The sequence below is a fragment of the Salmo salar genome, chromosome ssa20 (genome assembly GCF_905237065.1).
Source record: "Salmo salar chromosome ssa20, Ssal_v3.1, whole genome shotgun sequence".
NCBI lineage: Eukaryota > Metazoa > Chordata > Actinopteri > Salmoniformes > Salmonidae > Salmo > Salmo salar.
The window spans coordinates 89,139,295-89,156,592 of NC_059461.1; the positions used below are offsets into that span (position 1 = coordinate 89,139,295).

A 17,298-nucleotide genomic window follows, 5' to 3' on the forward strand; every position below is an offset into this window, starting at 1 on the left:
ACCTGTTGGCTGCGTCCAGAATGTGTCATTGGTTTCCTTATTGGCTAAATAAAACAAAATCTCTTGTCTGGCTAGAATGACATTATCTGTTTCCCAGGCTCTAACTCAACCAAGACAACAATTCAGGTAGAGAGAGATTTCTCTCTTCATCGATTTCAGATTCGAATGACTCTTTCAAATACTGTATTTTCAATTTAGCGTACATTGCTCACATAGATGTATGAGGTATACATTTACAGAGCCTTCAGAAAGTATTCATACCCCTTGACTTATTCCACATTTTGTTGTGCTACAGCCTGAATTCAAAATGGATCAAATATAATGTTTTCTCACCCATCTACAAACGATATCCCATAATGCAAAGTGAAAACATGTTTTTTTAACATTTTTTTCAAATGTATTGAAAATTAAATACAGAAATGGTTAATTTACATAATTATTCACACCCCTGAGTCAATACATTTTAGAATCACCTTTGGCAGCGATTACAGCTGTGAGTCTTTCTGAGTAAGTCTCTAAGAGCTTTGCACACCTGGATTGTACAATATTTGCAAATTTTTGTAATTATTCAAACTCTGTCAAGTTGTTTGTTGTTCATTGCTAGACAGCCATTTTCAATGTTACCATATATTTTCGATTTATGTCAAAACTGTATCTATGCCACTCAGTAACATTCAATGTCGTTTTGGTAAGAAACTCAGGTGTATATTTGGCCTTGTGTTTTAGGTAATTGTCCTTATGAAAGGTACTCAGTGACGTGTTGTATTGGATTTGCCCCAAATATAACGCTTTGTATTCAGGACAAAAATTTCATTTCTTTGCCACATTTTTCACAGATTTACTTTAGTGCCTTGTTGCAAACAGGATGCATGTTTTGGAATATTTTCATTTTGTACAGGTTTTCTTCTTTTCATTTAGGTTAGTATTGTGGAGTAACTACAATGTTGTTGATCCATCCTCAGTTTTCTCCTATCAAAGCCATTAAACTCTGTAACTGTTTTAAAATCACCATTGGCCTCATGGTGAAATCCCTGAGCGGTTTCCTTCCTCTCTGGCAACTGAGTTAGGAAGGACGCCTGTATCTTTATAGTGACTGGATGTATTTATACACCAACCAAATTGTAATTAATAACTTCACCAATATCCAAGTGATATTCAATGTCTTATTTTTATTTATTTTTATACATCTACCAATAGGTACCAATCGGCATTGGAAAACCTCCCTGGTCTTTGTGGTTGAATCTGTGTTTGAAATTCAAGCCTCAACTGAGGGACCTTACAGATCATTGTATGTGTGGGGTACAGAGATGAGGTAGTCATTCCAAAATCATGTTAAACACTATTATGTGAATTGTTCAGCACATTTTTACTCCTGAACTTATTTAAGCATCGCCATAACAAAGGGGATGAATACTTATTGACTCAAAACATTTCAGATTTTAATTTTATTTATTTGTAAACATTTATAAAAATATAATTCCACTTTGACATTTTTGGGGTATTGTGTGTAGGCCAGTGACACAAAATCTCCATGTAATCCATTTTAAATTCAGGCTGCAAGACAACAAAATGTGGAAAAGGTAATGGGGTGTGAATACTTCCTGAAGGCACTGTATGTATATGGTTATCCATAAGTGAGTCAGACAAACATCATAAAACACAAAAACATTATATTGAGAATAAACAAAAATGTGGAATTGAATAAGAAGAAGTTTTGGGAAGCGAGAGTTTTGGAAGCAAATCGAAGGAAGGAAGGAAGCGAGCAGACAGAGCAGAGCAGAGCATGCTGGGGGGATTAGGCCAGGCAGAGAGGATGCTGGGAAGACATGCTTATAGAGCCCAGTCAGAGAGAAGACACAGAGCAAAAACTGTCTCCACAAAAAAGACCAAAAACGACATTAGGAGAGGAGAGGAAAGGAGAGGGGGAGATGAGGAGGAGAAGGACATGAGGAGAGAGACAGGGCAGCGAGGTTCTCAGGCCATGCAGGAAGCATAAAGCATAAAGCCAGAACGTGACAACAACAAAAAAGCGAAACGCCAAAACAGGAACAAAAAGAAAACAACTAAATGTCCATTAAGGGTAAAAATACAAAGAATCATAAAAACATCAACATCCAAAAAATGCTCTTCACCTTAATTCTTCAGGGTGGAGCAGATTACCTGTTATAAATATGAGTAGCTGTTCTTTGGTTGTTCAGCAAAAACAAAAAGAAATCAAAACGATAAAACATAACCAAACATAAAATGCTGCCTGGAAAAGGAGACCCCGCATTCGGACTCCCTAGAAAATGTATTTTTTTGGGCTATGCGAGTTCAACAGGAAGTGATTTTAGGGTTTTTGGTATACACTCCCGGGTGTTGACATAACAATACTGTAACAGGGTAGGAACCAAAGTGTGACAGGGTAGGAACCAAAGTGTTGTCCATGTCTCTACTACTGCGGAACCCCACAGGACCTAGCCGTCACAATGGAAGGGACGAGGGGACGACGGGGGTTAGTGAAGAATTACAGTGAACAGCATTGCAGAAAAAACGCCTGCACGAACAGAGAAAGAGGAAAAACTAAATCAGAGCAAAGAAATCAATCAAAAATATATATACAGTTGAAGTCGGAAGTTTACATACACTTAGGTTAGAGTCAATAAAACTCATTTTTCAACCACTCCACAAATTTCTTGTTAACAAACTATAGTTTTGGCAAGTCGGTTAGGACATCTACTTTGTGCATGACACAAGTCATTTTTCCAACAATTGTTTACAGACAGATTATTTAATTTATAATTCACTGTATCACAATTCCAGTGGGTCAGAAGTTTACATACACTAAGTTGACTGTGCCTTTAAACAGCTTGGAAAATTCCAGAAAATGATGTCATGGCTTTAGAATCTTCTGATAGGCTAATTGACATCATTTGAGTCAATTGGAGGTTGACCTGTGGATGTATTTCAAGGCCTACCTTCAAACTCAGTGCCTCTTTGCTTGACATCATGGGAAAATGAAAAGAAATCAGACAAGACCACAGAAAAAAATTTGTACAAACAATAGTACCCAAGTATAAACACCATGGGACCACGCAGCCGTCATACCGCTCAGGAAGGAGACGCATTCTGTCTCCTAGAGATGAACGTACTTTGGTGCGAAAGTGCAAATCAATCACAGAACAACAGCAAAGAACCTTGTGAAGATGCTGGAGGAAACAGGTACAAAAGTATCTATATCCACAGTAAAATGAGTCCTATATCGACATAACCTGAAAGGCCACTCAGCAAGGAAGAAGCCACTGCTCCAAAACCGCCATAAAAAAGCCAGACTAAGGTTTGGTCTGATGAAACAAAAATAGAACTGTTTGGCCATAATGATCATCGTTATGTTTGGAGGAAAAAGGGGGAGGCTTGCAAGCCGAAGAACACCATCCCAACCGTGAAGCACGGGGTGGCAGCATCATGTTGTGGGGGTGCTTTGCTGCAGGAGGGACTGGTGCACTTCACAAAATAGATGGCATCATGAGGTAGGAAAATGAAGTGGATATTTTGAAGCAACATCTCAAGACATCAGTCAGGAAGTTAAAGCTTGGTCGCAAATGAGTCTTTGATAAAATAATTTATATGTTTAAAGATAATGATTAAATAATTCTACCCTGAAATGTAACCATTAGGGATTATAGTTTATGTAGCATGTATAAGGAATAATTAAAGTATTACATGTAAGTCCAACTAGCTTGGACTGGGAGGGAGATAAATGTGTCTAAGAAAATACTGAGAACAATTACCCGACCTGGCTAGAACTCTGAGAAACTTATGATAGGACAGGGAGTCATTTTCAAGGTTCCTCTAATCTCGGGGGAATGGAACGGACAGCGTTGGGTAGTGATAACCAGTGGTGAGAACTCTGGGGAGGGATACATCCCACCTACTGTCTGTGTGGATGTATGTGCGTAAGTAAGGAGTGAACTATAAAATGGATGTCTTTGTATGATGGACTTCAGAGTACCGTCATGAATAAACATTTTGACTATTGTAAGCTGGGACTCTCATCTGTTTCATTCAACCAGAATCTTACAAACTCTAGGTTGCAGACTGAGTAGATTAATTGAAGTTTATGAACATTGATAACGAAATTCACATAACAGTCTTCCAAATGGACAATGACCCCAAGCATACTTCCAAAGTTGTGGCAAAATGGCTTAAGGACAACAAAGTCAAGGTATTGGAGTGGCCATCACAAAGCCCTGGCCTCAATCCTATAGACAATTTGTGGACAGAACTGAAAAAGCGTGTGGGAGCAAGGAGGCCTACAAACCTGACTCAGTTACACCAGCTCTGTCAGGAGGAATGGGCCAAAATTCACCCAACTTATTGTGGGAAGCTTGTGGAAGGCGACCCGGAACTTTTGACCCAAGTTAAACAATTTAAAGGCAATGCTACCAAATACTAATTGTAAACTTCTGACCCACTGGGAATGTGATGAAAGAAATAGAAAGCTGAAATAAATCTTTCACTCTACTATTATTCTGACGTTTCACATTCATAAAATAAAGTGGTGATCCTAACTGACCTAAAAAAAATGAATTTTTACTAGGATTAAATGTCATGAATTGTGAAAAACTGAGTTGAAATGTATTTGGCTAAGGTGTATGTAAACTTCTGACTTCAATTGTATATATAGAGAGTGAGACATAGAGATACAGTACATATATATATATATAGAGAGAGAGAGAGAGAGAGGAGGAGGGGTATTCCTTCCAGTAGAAACAAACAACACACCTTCTTTTAAAACGAAATGAAACTGGTTGCTGCATATCTCACATGCAAACAGGTCAGGCATGTTGCAGTGAACGTAAATGAAGACAATGGAGCCAAAACAAAAACTAAACAGTAAACAGAAGGGTTAAGAGAACCAAACCAACAACAGGTGCAAAAAGGAAAAACAACAGAGCAAATTATCAAAGCATTTCTTTGTGCCCCAAAACCCAGACCCAACAGTGCTGAGAGGAGAGGACCACAGTGACTGAGAATAACATGGTACTGCTCCATTGAGAGGAGAGAAGAGGACCACAGTGACTGAGGATAACATGGTACTGCTCCATTGAGAGGAGAGGACCACAGTGACTGAGGATAACATGGTACTGCTCCATTGAGAGGAGAGGACCACAGTGACTGAGGATAACATGGTACTGCTCCATTGAGAGGAGAGGACCACAGTGACTGAGGATAACATGGTACTGCTCCATTGAGAGGAGAGGAGAGGACCACAGTGACTGAGGATAACATGGTACTGCTCCATTGAGAGGAGAGGAGAGGACCACAGTGACTGAGGATAACATGGTACTGCTCCATTGAGAGGAGAGGACCAAAGTGACTGAGGATAACATGGTACTGCTCCATTGAGAGGAGAGGACCACAGTGACTGAGGATAACATGGTACTGCTCCATTGAGAGGAGAGGACCACAGTGACTGAGGATAACATGGTACTGCTCCATTGAGAGGAGAGGACCACAGTGACTGAGGATAACATGGTACTGCTCCATTGAGATGAGAGGACCACAGTGACTGAGGATAACATGGTACTGCTCCATTGAGAGGAGAGGACCACAGTGACTGAGGATAACATGGTACTGCTCCATTGAGAGGAGAGGACCACAGTGACTGAGGATAACATGGTACTGCTCCATTGAGAGGAGAGGAGAGGACCACAGTGACTGAGGATAACATGGTACTGCTCCATTGAGAGGAGAGGAGAGGACCACAGTGACTGAGGATAACATGGTACTGCTCCATTGAGAGAGAGGAGAGGACCACAGTGACTGAGGATAACATGGTACTGCTCCATTGAGAGGAGAGGACCACAGTGACTGAGGATAACATGGTACTGCTCCATTGAGAGGAGAGGAGAGGACCACAGTGACTGAGGATAACATGGTACTGCTCCATTGAGAGGAGAGGACCACAGTGACTGAGGATAACATGGTACTGCTCCATTGAGAGGAGAGGACCACAGTGACTGAGGATAACATGGTACTGCTCCATTGAGAGGAGAGGACCACAGTGACTGAGGATAACATGGTACTGCTCCATTGAGAGGAGAGGACCATCATTCCCTATGAAGTTGACTTCTTTAGACCAGGGCCCATAGGGAAAAGGGAGTCATTTGAGACGCAGACAATCAGAGATAACAGTCTCTAAAGGGACTAGGGAGGGAGGACAGTCATCAGAGATAACAGTCTCTAAACGGACCAGGGAGGACAGTCATCAGAGATAACAGTCTCTAAACGGACCAGGGAGGACAGTCATCAGAGATAACAGTCTCTAAATGGACCAGGGAGGGAGGACAGTCATCAGAGATAACAGTCTCTAAATGGACCAGGGAGGACAGTCATCAGAGATAACAGTCTCTAAAGGGACCAGGGAGGACAGTCATCAGAGATAACAGTCTCTAAAGGGACCAGGGAGGGAGGACAGTCATCAGAGATAACAGTCTCTAAAGGGACCAGGGAGGGAGGACAGTCATCAGAGATAACAGTCTCTAAATGGACCAGGGAGGACAGTCATCAGAGATAACAGTCTCTAAAGGGACCAGGGAGGGAGGACAGTCATCAGAGATAACAGTCTCTAAAGGGACCAGGGAGGGAGGACAGTCATCAGAGATAACAGTCTCTAAATGGACCAGGGAGGACAGTCATCAGAGATAACAGTCTCTAAAGGGACCAGGGAGGACAGTCATCAGAGATAACAGTCTCTAAATGGACCAGGGAGGGAGGGAGGACAGTCATCTGAGATAACAGTCTCTAAAGGGACCAGGGAGGACAGTCATCAGAGATAAGTCTCTAAATGGACCAGGGAGGGAGGGAGGACAGTCATCAGAGATAACAGTCTCTAAAGGGACCAGGGAGGGAGGACAGTCATCAGAGATAAGTCTCTAAATGGACCAGGGAGGACAGTCATCAGAGATAACAGTCTCTAAATGGACCAGGGAGGACAGTCATCAGAGATGTATCTGCAAGCTGCTAACGTTACAGGGTCACCCAAGGTGACTAGAGGTCCATATTACAGCAAACTGAGAGAAAGAGAAGAGGCTACAGTATCTTATATTAAACCACATTCTGAAAATGAGAAAACGCTGTTGAAACCGGTGGCCAGTCAGTCTCCGGTCCTCTGTGTGCCAGCTGGTAGAGCACTGAGCCACAGATATTATAAATATTACTGTCCGTTTGACCCAAAGAAATACAACCAGTAGAACGGTCTTAGAGCCTTTCACCCTGGCAATTCATTAAATGGGGAGGCCCGTTATATTTCTACGGTCTGATCTACAGATTCTATTTCTACGGTCTGATCTACAGATTCTATTTCTATTTCTACGGTCTGATCTACAAATTCTATTTCTACGGTCTGATCTACAGATTATATTTCTACGGTCTGATCTACAGATTATATTTCTACGGTCTGATCTACAGATTATATTTCTATGGTCTGATCTACAGATTATATTTCTACGGTCTGATCTACAGATTCTATTTCTATTTCTACGGTCTGATCTACAGATTCTATTTCTACGGTCTGATCTACAGATTATATTTCTACGGTCTGATCTACAGATTATATTTCTACGGTCTGATCTACAGATTATATTTCTACGGTCTGATCTACAGATTATATTTCTACGGTCTGATCTACAGATTATATTTCTACGGTCTGATCTACAGATTATATTTCTACGGTCTGATCTACAGATTATATTTCTACGGTCTGATCTACAGATTATATTTCTACGGTCTGATCTACAGATTATATTTCTATGGTCTGATCTACAGATTATATTTCTACGGTCTGATCTACAGATTATATTTCTATGATCTGATCTACAGATTATATTTCTATGGTCTGATCTACAGATTATATTTCTATGGTCTGATCTACAGCAGCACAAGCAGCCTTTTGATTGAAGGTTCCTACATGGTAAATAAAGGTGGGGGTCAGGTAATGCTAGGCTACAGTGGGAATCACTTACATTAGACTGGCTTTATGTTTGTCTCTCTCTCTCTCTCTCTCTCTCTCTCTATCTCTCCCTCTCTCCCTCTTTCGCTCTCTCTCTCTTTACACAGTACTTCTCTCTATAGCTCTTTCTCGTCCCCTCTTTTTCCCCCTCTATCTCTTCTGCGCACAGGGACGTGCCACTTGACCTAGCTGTAGTTCTCACCATGGCAACGCACCAAGGCCTAGCCAACATCATGTTGTTATGAAGCAGTGCTGTCAGGTCACTGTTATAACACATTATCAGTCTATTATGAGTCGCTATAAAGGCCGTTATAAAGCCATTATGTGTGTTTAGTAGACAGTGTTACTTCTGACTGCAAGCCCAACCCAAAAAATATATATATTTCTACGTCTGACAGTGACTGTAAATGAATTTAAGACAAGTGGAAACTCATTATTTATCCTTGATTTATTATCTCGGGTATTGATTTGTTCGCGGGAACTTTACACCAAAACAAATAGTTTTGTCATTGTATCAAAGAGCAAGAGGAAAGTCAACATCGCTCAACTCTCCCACCATATCCTACCTACCCTGCACTGTTGGGATAGGCCATGGGGACAAAGACACACACAAGGGTTTAAAGGAGAGGGTTTTGGATTTGAGTTACAGGGTGCATGCAGGGTAGGATGGGGGAGGGACGGAACAAGGTGGGGGGGGGGTCAGGTGATGGATAAAAACCTTTCATGACATTAGGATCTGTGAGGTTCCGCCAGCACATCATTGAGATCATAGCCTGGAGTCTATCCTCTTCCTCTTCATCATCATCCAGCGAGGGAGCACGGCTGCCCGTGGTGTGGTGGTAGTTTATAGTCACTGCTATATAACCAGGTAATAACACAGTTAAACATACAGCACAGCGCCATCTATAGGCCTGGTGGTGTGGTGGTAGTTTATAGTCACTGCTATATAACCAGGTAATAATACACACAGATAACACAGTTAAACATACAGCACAGCGCCATCTATAGGCCTGGTGGTGTGGTGGTAGTTTATAGTCACTGCTATATACCAGGCGATAATACCAGGCGATAATACCAGGCCCCCAGTGTACGGTCTGGAGTGTGAAGGCACGAGTTCTGCCGGTCGGTCACTGTGTAAAGTCTGCCCTAGAAAGCCAATGACGATCGTCAGAACGTTTACCATGATGAAGTTCGATCCCCACAGTGAATTATTTTAAAGTTTACTACAAAACCTGAGATATTTCATTAAATAATGATCCATTCTGACTACTACATGTGTCGTCACACAGGACCGTGTGCTGACACAGACCAATCACGGGCCGGCAGCTGTGGTGGTTAATTTCTGTTTTACCAAATGAGGAGGGAGACAAACTTCACACACCAGTCAGAGTTATACTTAAACTACATCTTTACTAATAAGAGCTTTTGCAAAAGCACTTTGACTTTCAATGATGCGCCATTTCTAATGAACCATTGAAAGTGACAACACAAAAGTACAAAGATCTTTTATAGCCAAGATACACCCCTCTCAACGTACATGATGAACCACAGACACATAGAATGGGTCACAAGGTTAAGATTTGTATGAAAGATATCTATAAAACATAGCAGACAGCAACTGCTGTGTCAACAGTTTTCATTGTACAGACCAGTGTCTGGTCCTCCTACTCCAAACTGGAACCGTCTCTTCCTGGTACGGTATAGAACAGAACCATTAACTCATGTTATCTGGAATGCTCTTTAGGTTTTATCACCCAAAGACATCATAAATCTCCTCTGTCAGTGCTATCTCATAGAGGCCCTCCTCAGTAGAACACACACACAATAGTTAACAGAATACTCTATTCTGTCGAAATATTACAACCATTATAATACAATACAAGCATTATAACATAATCTTGCAATTTCCACGAGACAGGCTACGAGGAAGCTCCATAGTCATTACGGTTGACTGTCTCAGGCAGGATGAAAACGACTACATCGACCATGATCCTTAGCGATTTTTTTGGTGCCATACAGCCCAATTCAGCAAACTGGAGTACTTCTGGCTTCATGCACCATCTGGAGTTTTCCATAGGACTACCTGGATGACGTCAGCGCTATCACCATCTACTGGTTTTAATGTCCATGGATAATACACACAGGGAACACAGTTATACATACAGAACAGCACCACCTATAGGTCTGGAGGGATCCTTACAGCCTCTACCGTTTATAATCTCTACCGTTTATAATCTCTACCGTTTATAATCTCTACCGTTTACAGCCTCTACCGTTTACAGCCTCTACAGTTTACAGCCTTTACAGTTTACAGCCTCTACCGTTTACATCCTCTACCGTTTATAATCTCTACCGTTTACAGCCTCTACTGTTTACAGCCTCTACCGTTTACAGCCTCTACCGTTTACAGCCTCTACAGTTTACAGCCTCTACAGTTTACAGCCTCTACCGTTTACAGCCTCTACCGTTTACAGCCTCTACAGTTTACATCCTCTACAGTTTACAGACTCTACCGTTTACAGCCTCTACAGTTTATAGACTCTACAGTTTACAGCCTCTACAGCTTACAGCCTCTACAGTTTACAGCAGACAGACATACAAACTAAAGGAGATAGTAAATTCAAACATACAGAATGCTCAAGATACCTCCGGTAATTCCTCTGTCCATTCTGTCACTGCCTAACAATAGCTACTGTATGCTAAACATACACATAGACACAAAGAGAAGCACTCAACAGCAGACAAAGTGGACGAGAACAACTTTTACAGTGAAGTCTATCATGCATGTCCTTGGATGGTGTGGGTGCAATTTTGTGTGTGTGTGTGTGTGTGTGTGTGTGTGTGTGTGTTTTGGGAGGAGAGGGGTCACTCACTAGAGTCGTGGTGACGTCCAGGGTAGACAATGCGGAATACGTAGTCAGCTGCTGTCTGCTCCTCTCCCTCCTGATCTACCAGCCTGACTGTCTGCTCCTCTCCCTCCTGATCTACCAGCCTGACTGTGCTGGTCCTCTTCCTCAGCTTAGGAAACACCTTGCCCTGGAATATAGAGACACACACAACACACACACACACACACACACACACACACACACACACACACACACACACACACACACACACACATAGGCGCATGCACGTACGCAAACACAGACACACACAGATAAATGCATACACACACACACACACACACACACACACACACACACACACACACACACGCACACACGCAAACACAGACACACACAGATAAATGCATACACACACACACACACACACACACACACACATACAAACACACGCACACACACAGACAAACAAACACACATATACACACATGCATGCTCACACAGACACACACATGTTTTACACTGTCACAGGATTCGGCAACAATTTATAGTTTACAGTATGTATAGGTGATTGTTGTACTTATGTTTATGTTGTTCTTGTAACTCAATAAGGTAGTGGATTTGATTCCTGAGACCACCCCTAAGTAACATGTACGCAGTATGACTGTAAGTCGCTTTGGATAAAAGCGTCTGCTGAAAGGAATATATTATATGTACAATACCAGTCAAAAGTTTGGACACACCTACTCATTCAAGGGTTTTTCTTTATTTTTACTATTTCCTACATGGTAGAATAATTGTGAAGACGTCAAAACTATGAAATAACACATTTGGAATCATGTAGTAACCAAATCAAAATATATATTTTTTTATATTTGAGATTCTTCAAAGTAGCCACCCTTTGCCTTGATGACAGCTTTGCACACTCTTGGCATTCTCTCAACCAGCTTCATGAGGTAGTCACCTGGAATGCATTTCAATTAACAGGTGTGCCTTGTTAAAAGTTAATTTGGGGAATTAATTTTCTTCTTAATTATTTGAGCCAATCAGTTGTGTTGTGACAAAGTAGGGGTGGTATAGAGAAGATAGCCCTATTTGGTAAAAGACCAAGTCCATATTACGGAAAGAACAGCTCAAACAAGCAAAGATAAACGACAGTCCATCATTACTTTAAGACATGAAGGTCAGGCAATCCAAAAAATGTCAAGAACTTTGATAGTTTCTTCAAGTGCAGTCGCAAAAACCATCAAGCGCTATGATGAAACTGTCTCTCATGAGGACCGCCACAGGAAAGGAAGACCCAGAGTTACCTCTACTGCAGAGGATAAGTTCATTAGAGTTACCAGCCTCAGATTGCAGCCCAAATAAATGGGTCACAGAGTTCAAGTAACAGACACATCTCAACATCAACTGTTCAGAGGAGACTGTGTGAATCAGGCCTTCATGGTCGAATTGCTACAAAGAAACCACTACTAAAGGACACCAATAAGAAGAAGAGACTTACTTGGGCCAAGAAACACGAGCAATGGACATTAGACCGGTGGAAATCTGTTCTTTGGTCTGATGGGTTCAAATTTGAGATTTTTGGTTCCAACCGCTGTGTCTTTGTGAGATGCAGAGTAGGTGAACGGATGATCTCCGCATGTGTGGTTCCCTCCGTGAAGCATGGAGGAGGAGGTGTGCTTTGCTGGTGACACTGTCAGTGATTTATTTAGAATTCAAGGCACACTTAACCAGCATGGCTACCACAGCATTCTGCAGAAATACGCCATCACATCTGGTTTGCACTTAGTCCCACTGTCATTTGTTTTCAACAGGACAATGACCCAACACACCTCAAAGGCTGTGTAAGGGCTATTTGACCAAGAAGGAGAGTGATGGAGTGTTGCATCAGATGACCTGGCCTCCACAATCACCTGACCTCAACCCAATTGAGATGGTTTGGGATGAGTTGGACCGCAGAGTGAAGGAAAAGCAGCCAACAAGTGCTCAGCATATGTGGGAACTCCTTCAAGACTGTTGGAAAAGCATTCCAGGTGAAGCTGGTTGAGAGAATGCCAAGAGTATGCAAAGCTGTCATCAAGGCAAAGGGTGGCTACTTTGAAGAATCTCAAATATAAAAAAATATATATTTTGATTTGGTTACTACATGATTCCAAATGTGTTATTTCATAGTTTTGATGTCTTCACTATTATTCTACAATGTAGAAAGTAGTAAAAATAAAGAAAAACCCTTGAATGAGTAGGTGTGTCCAAACTTTTGACTGTAACTGTATTATCATTATAGGGTGGCAGGCGGCCTAGCTGTAACCAGAGTGGTGTTAAATCTGTTCTGGGGTCAGTCCTTAGTAACACGCACATACCTACTTACCTTACGTCTCTGTTTATATGCTATTGTACTAGATCTGTTCTGAAACCAGTTTTTAATAGCACACACCTTGCCTCTCTGGCTCCAGAGTGGAGGCTCCAGATGACCGCGGGGCAGCAGGCCCGTCTCCAGGCAGGACAGGAAGGCCAGGAGGTGGCCGCCGGGAGGGAAGTGGAGGGGGGGACGCTGGATACCATCCTGATTAACCAGCACCAACGTCCCACCACAGTCAGCTATTGGGGGAGAGAGGGAAGGGGATGGGGAGAGAGAGAGGGGGGAGAGGGGGGAGAGATAGAGAGAGAGATAGAGAAAGAGGGGGAGGTTGGAGAGAGAGGGGGGAGACAGAAGTAGATAGAGAGAGGTAGAGAGAGAGATAGAGAAAGAGGGGGAGGTTGGAGAGAGAGAGGTAGAGAGAGATAGAGAAAGAGGGGGAGGTTGGAGCGAGAGAGGTAGAGAGAGAGATAGAGAAAGAGGGGGAGGTTGGAGAGAGAGAGGTAGAGAGAGATAGAGAAAGAGGGGGAGGTTGGAGAGAGAGAGGTAGAGAGAGATAGAGAAAGAGGGGGAGGTTGGAGAGAGAGGTAGATATGGAAAGAAAGGGTGTGAAAAGAGAGACAGAAATTGAGAGGAGCGGTAAAGGGGGCGGGTGAAGGGGTGGGAGTCGCTAAGATAAATGAGACAAAGTGAGCATCTATACCCTCCTGCCCTCCTGCCCTCCACCCTCCTGCCCTCCACCCTCCTGCCCTCCACCCTCCTGCCCTCCACCCTCCTGCCCTCCTGCCCTCCGCCCTCCTGCCCTCCTGCCCTCCACCCTCCTGCCCTCCACCCTCCTGCCCTCCTGCCCTCCTGCCCTCCACCCTCCTGCCCTCCGCCCTCCTGCCCGCCACCCTCCTGCCCTTCACCCTCCTGCCCTCCACCCTCCTGCCCTCCTGCCCTCCACCCTCCTGCCCTCCACGCTCCTGCCCTCCGCCCTCCTGCCCTCCACCCTCTTGCCCTTCACCCTCCTGCCCTCCACCCTCCTGCCCTCCACCCTCCACCCTCCTGCCCTCCGCCCTCCTGCCCTCCACCCTCCTGCCCTCCACCCTCCTGCCCTCCCCCCTCCTGCCCTCCCCCTCCTGCCCTCCACCCTCCTGCCCTCCTGCCCTCCACCCTCCTGCCCTCCACCCTCCTGCCCTCCCCCCTCCTGCCCTCCTGTCCTCCACCCTCCTGCCCTCCTGCCCTCCGCCCTCCACCCTCCTGCCCTCCACCCTCCTGCCCTCCCCCTCCTGCCCTCCTGCCCTCCCCCCTCCTGCCCTCCACCCAGACCTGTTAAACCCTCATTTACTTAATAACCGCAACCAGGAAATGACCACTTCCTCTAAACCACTGATCTATAACTTAATGGACACGGTCATAAAACACACAGCCCTCCAATGGCAGCATCCCAAATAGCACCCTGTTCCCTATGGAGCCCTGGTTAAATAGCACCCTGTTCCCTACTACATAAGGGATAGGGCACCATTAGGGACCCCTCCAACCCAGATAGACTGTAATAGTCTGTTGTGTGTGTGTGTGTGTGTGTGTGTGTGTGTGTGTGTGTGTGTGTGTGTGTGTGTGTGTGTGTGTGTGTGTGTGTGTGTGTGTGTGTGTGTGTGTGTGTCTAGACTCACGTCGCTGGTGACAGTGAATGCACACGATCTGTCGTAAAGGCACGGTCAATGCATAGTCCCAATAGATACTGAGAGAGAGAGAGAGAGAGAGAGACAGAGAGAGGGAGAGACGGAGAGAGAGAGAGAGAGAGAGAGAGAGAGAGAGAGAGAGAGAGAGAGAGACGGAGAGAGAGAGACAGAGACAGAGAGAGAGAGAGACAGAGAGAGAGGGAGAGACGGAGAGAGAGAGAGAGAGAGAGAGAGAGAGAGAGAGAGAGAGAGAGAGAGAGAGAGAGAGACGGAGAGAGAGAGAGGGAGAGGCGGAGAGAGAGGGAGAGACGGAGAGAGAGAGAGAGAGAGACAGAGAGAGAGACAGAGAGAGAGACAGAGAGAGAAAGACAGAGAGAGACGGAAAGAGAGAGGGAGAAAGAGACAGAGAGAGAGAGAGACAGAGGGAGAGAGAGAGAGAGAGATGGAGAAAAGTGAATGAAATTATTACATTATATGAAAAGGTAAACTAATCAAACCAAAAAACTATCCATTTGGACATGGGTAAGAGGTTGATCCAGGATGTACTGGTGGTTGTTAGGGGCAACACAATGTATATACAGCCAGCATGGGAATATTGATACATCTGAAATGGTACCCTTTTGGAACGTGCACTACTTTTGAGGGCTCTGGTCAAACGTAGCACACTTTCTAGACAATTGGCTGTATAGGCTCTGGTCAAAAGTAGTGCACTACATAGGGAATAGAATAGTCCCAGCCATTTGGGACTGAGACTGGGCCCCTATATCTTCCCTCTATGTACCCAACTCTTCTCCAGGTATATTTTGCTGATACAGTAAATATATGAATATGTCTAGAGAATTACCCCGTTGAGGGACATTTCTTCACATTTTCACTTGTTTATGCACTGTAAGAAATATATATAGTTCATTCAACTAATAATTATTTACTCACATTTTTTAGTTTACTCAACCTTTCAGTGTTACCTGAACTTAAAAAACCTTAGCTAGCCAAATCTTAGCTCCAACGTGAGAAAACTTTGCCAAAAATTAGTTTTGGGACACCCACAAACACAGTGCTTTTAACATACAATGTTTTCAATGTACATATTTAGTTGAATCAACTAGATTTGTTTTTTTACAGTATGTGCATGTTCGTTTATGTCCGGCTGACGTCACTTAGTGTAGTTCAGCCTGAGGTCTCAGCCAATCAGCTGGTGCCCTCTCGCCCCACACTGTGAACATGAGCGGATCGTGCACCCTCTGATTGGCTAAGAATGCCGATGCATGCTCGCTCTTGCTTCCCCATAAATAGAACCAAGTCCCAAACTGGGTTGCCTTCCAGTGCAAATCAGAGGTGGATTTACGGCAGTGTGTGGTGGTTATTGTTGTTATGACTGAGGGGTGTGTGTGTGTGTGTGTGTGTGTGTACTATTGCTGTTAGTAATCCTCTATATACATGCTATTAGATTTTATTCGTTGAATGATCTCTTTCTCTGTACCTTGCAGAACGTTTCCATTATCATTACTCCTGCTTGGCGGGGGCGGCAGGTAGCCTAGTGCTTAGAGGCAGGTAGGCTAGTGGTTAGAGGCAGGTAGCCTGGTGGTTAGAGGCAGGTAGGCTAGTGGTTAGAGGCAGGTAGGCTAGTGGTTAGAGGCAGGTAGCCTGGTGGTTAGAGGCAGGTAGCCTGGTGGTTAGAGGCAGGTAGCCTGGTGGTTAGAGGCAGGTAGCCTGGTGGTTAGAGGAAGGTAGGCTAGTGGTTAGAGGCAGGTAGCCTAGTGGTTAGAGGCAGGTAGCCTAGTGGTTAGAGGCAGGTAGCCTAGTGGTTAGAGGCAGGTAGCCTAGTGGTTAGAGGCAGGTAGGCTAGTGGTTAGAGGCAGGTAGCCTAGTGCTTAGAGGCAGGTAGGCTAGTGGTTAGAGGCAGGTGGCCTAGTGGTTAGAGGCAGGTAGCCTAGTGCTTAGAGGCAGGTAGGCTAGTGCTTAGAGGCAGGTAGGCTAGTGGTTAGAGGCAGGTAGCCTAGTGGTTAGAGGCAGGTAGCCTAGTGGTTAGAGGCAGGTAGCCTAGTGCTTAGAGGCAGGTAGCCTAGTGCTTAGAGGCAGGTAGGCTAGTGGTTAGAGGCAGGTAGCCTAGTGCTTAGAGGCAGGTAGGCTAGTGGTTAGAGGCAGGTAGTCTAGTGGTTAGAGCGTTGGACTAGTGACTGAAAGGTTGCAAGATCGAATCCCCGAGCTGACAAGGTAAAAATCTGTCGTTCTACCCCTGAACAAGACAGTTAACCCACTGTTCCTAGGCTGTCATTGTAAATAAGAATTTGTTCTTAACTGACTTGCCTAGTTAAATTAAGGTTAAATAAAAATGGTGAGGCTGTCTTAAAGGGGAATGATTTAGAACGCCAGGTAACTGTACATAGATTTACTTCCTAAAGTGTTTCCATTCCCCTTTAACTCTCTGACCCGGGA

The 17,298-nt window shown here is 44.1% G+C and overlaps 1 protein-coding gene across 3 annotated transcripts in view; it reads right to left on the reverse strand.

The window, feature by feature from the left end:
* LOC106581519 (small G protein signaling modulator 2) overlaps nt 1-17,298 on the reverse strand; it is a 140,740-nt gene that overhangs the window by 27,708 nt on the left and 95,734 nt on the right. For 2 of the 3 annotated variants that reach the window (XM_045704090.1, XM_045704091.1), the window contains exons 9-12: nt 14,854-14,921; nt 13,277-13,440; nt 10,867-11,029; nt 8,712-8,849 (exon numbers count right to left, since the gene is read on the reverse strand). In XM_045704090.1, the coding sequence (XP_045560046.1) occupies nt 8,712-8,849; nt 10,867-11,029; nt 13,277-13,440; nt 14,854-14,921 (533 nt within the window). The remainder of the gene's footprint in view (nt 1-8,711; nt 8,850-10,866; nt 11,030-13,276; nt 13,441-14,853; nt 14,922-17,298) is intronic. The other variant, XM_045704092.1, reaches the window with a different exon arrangement.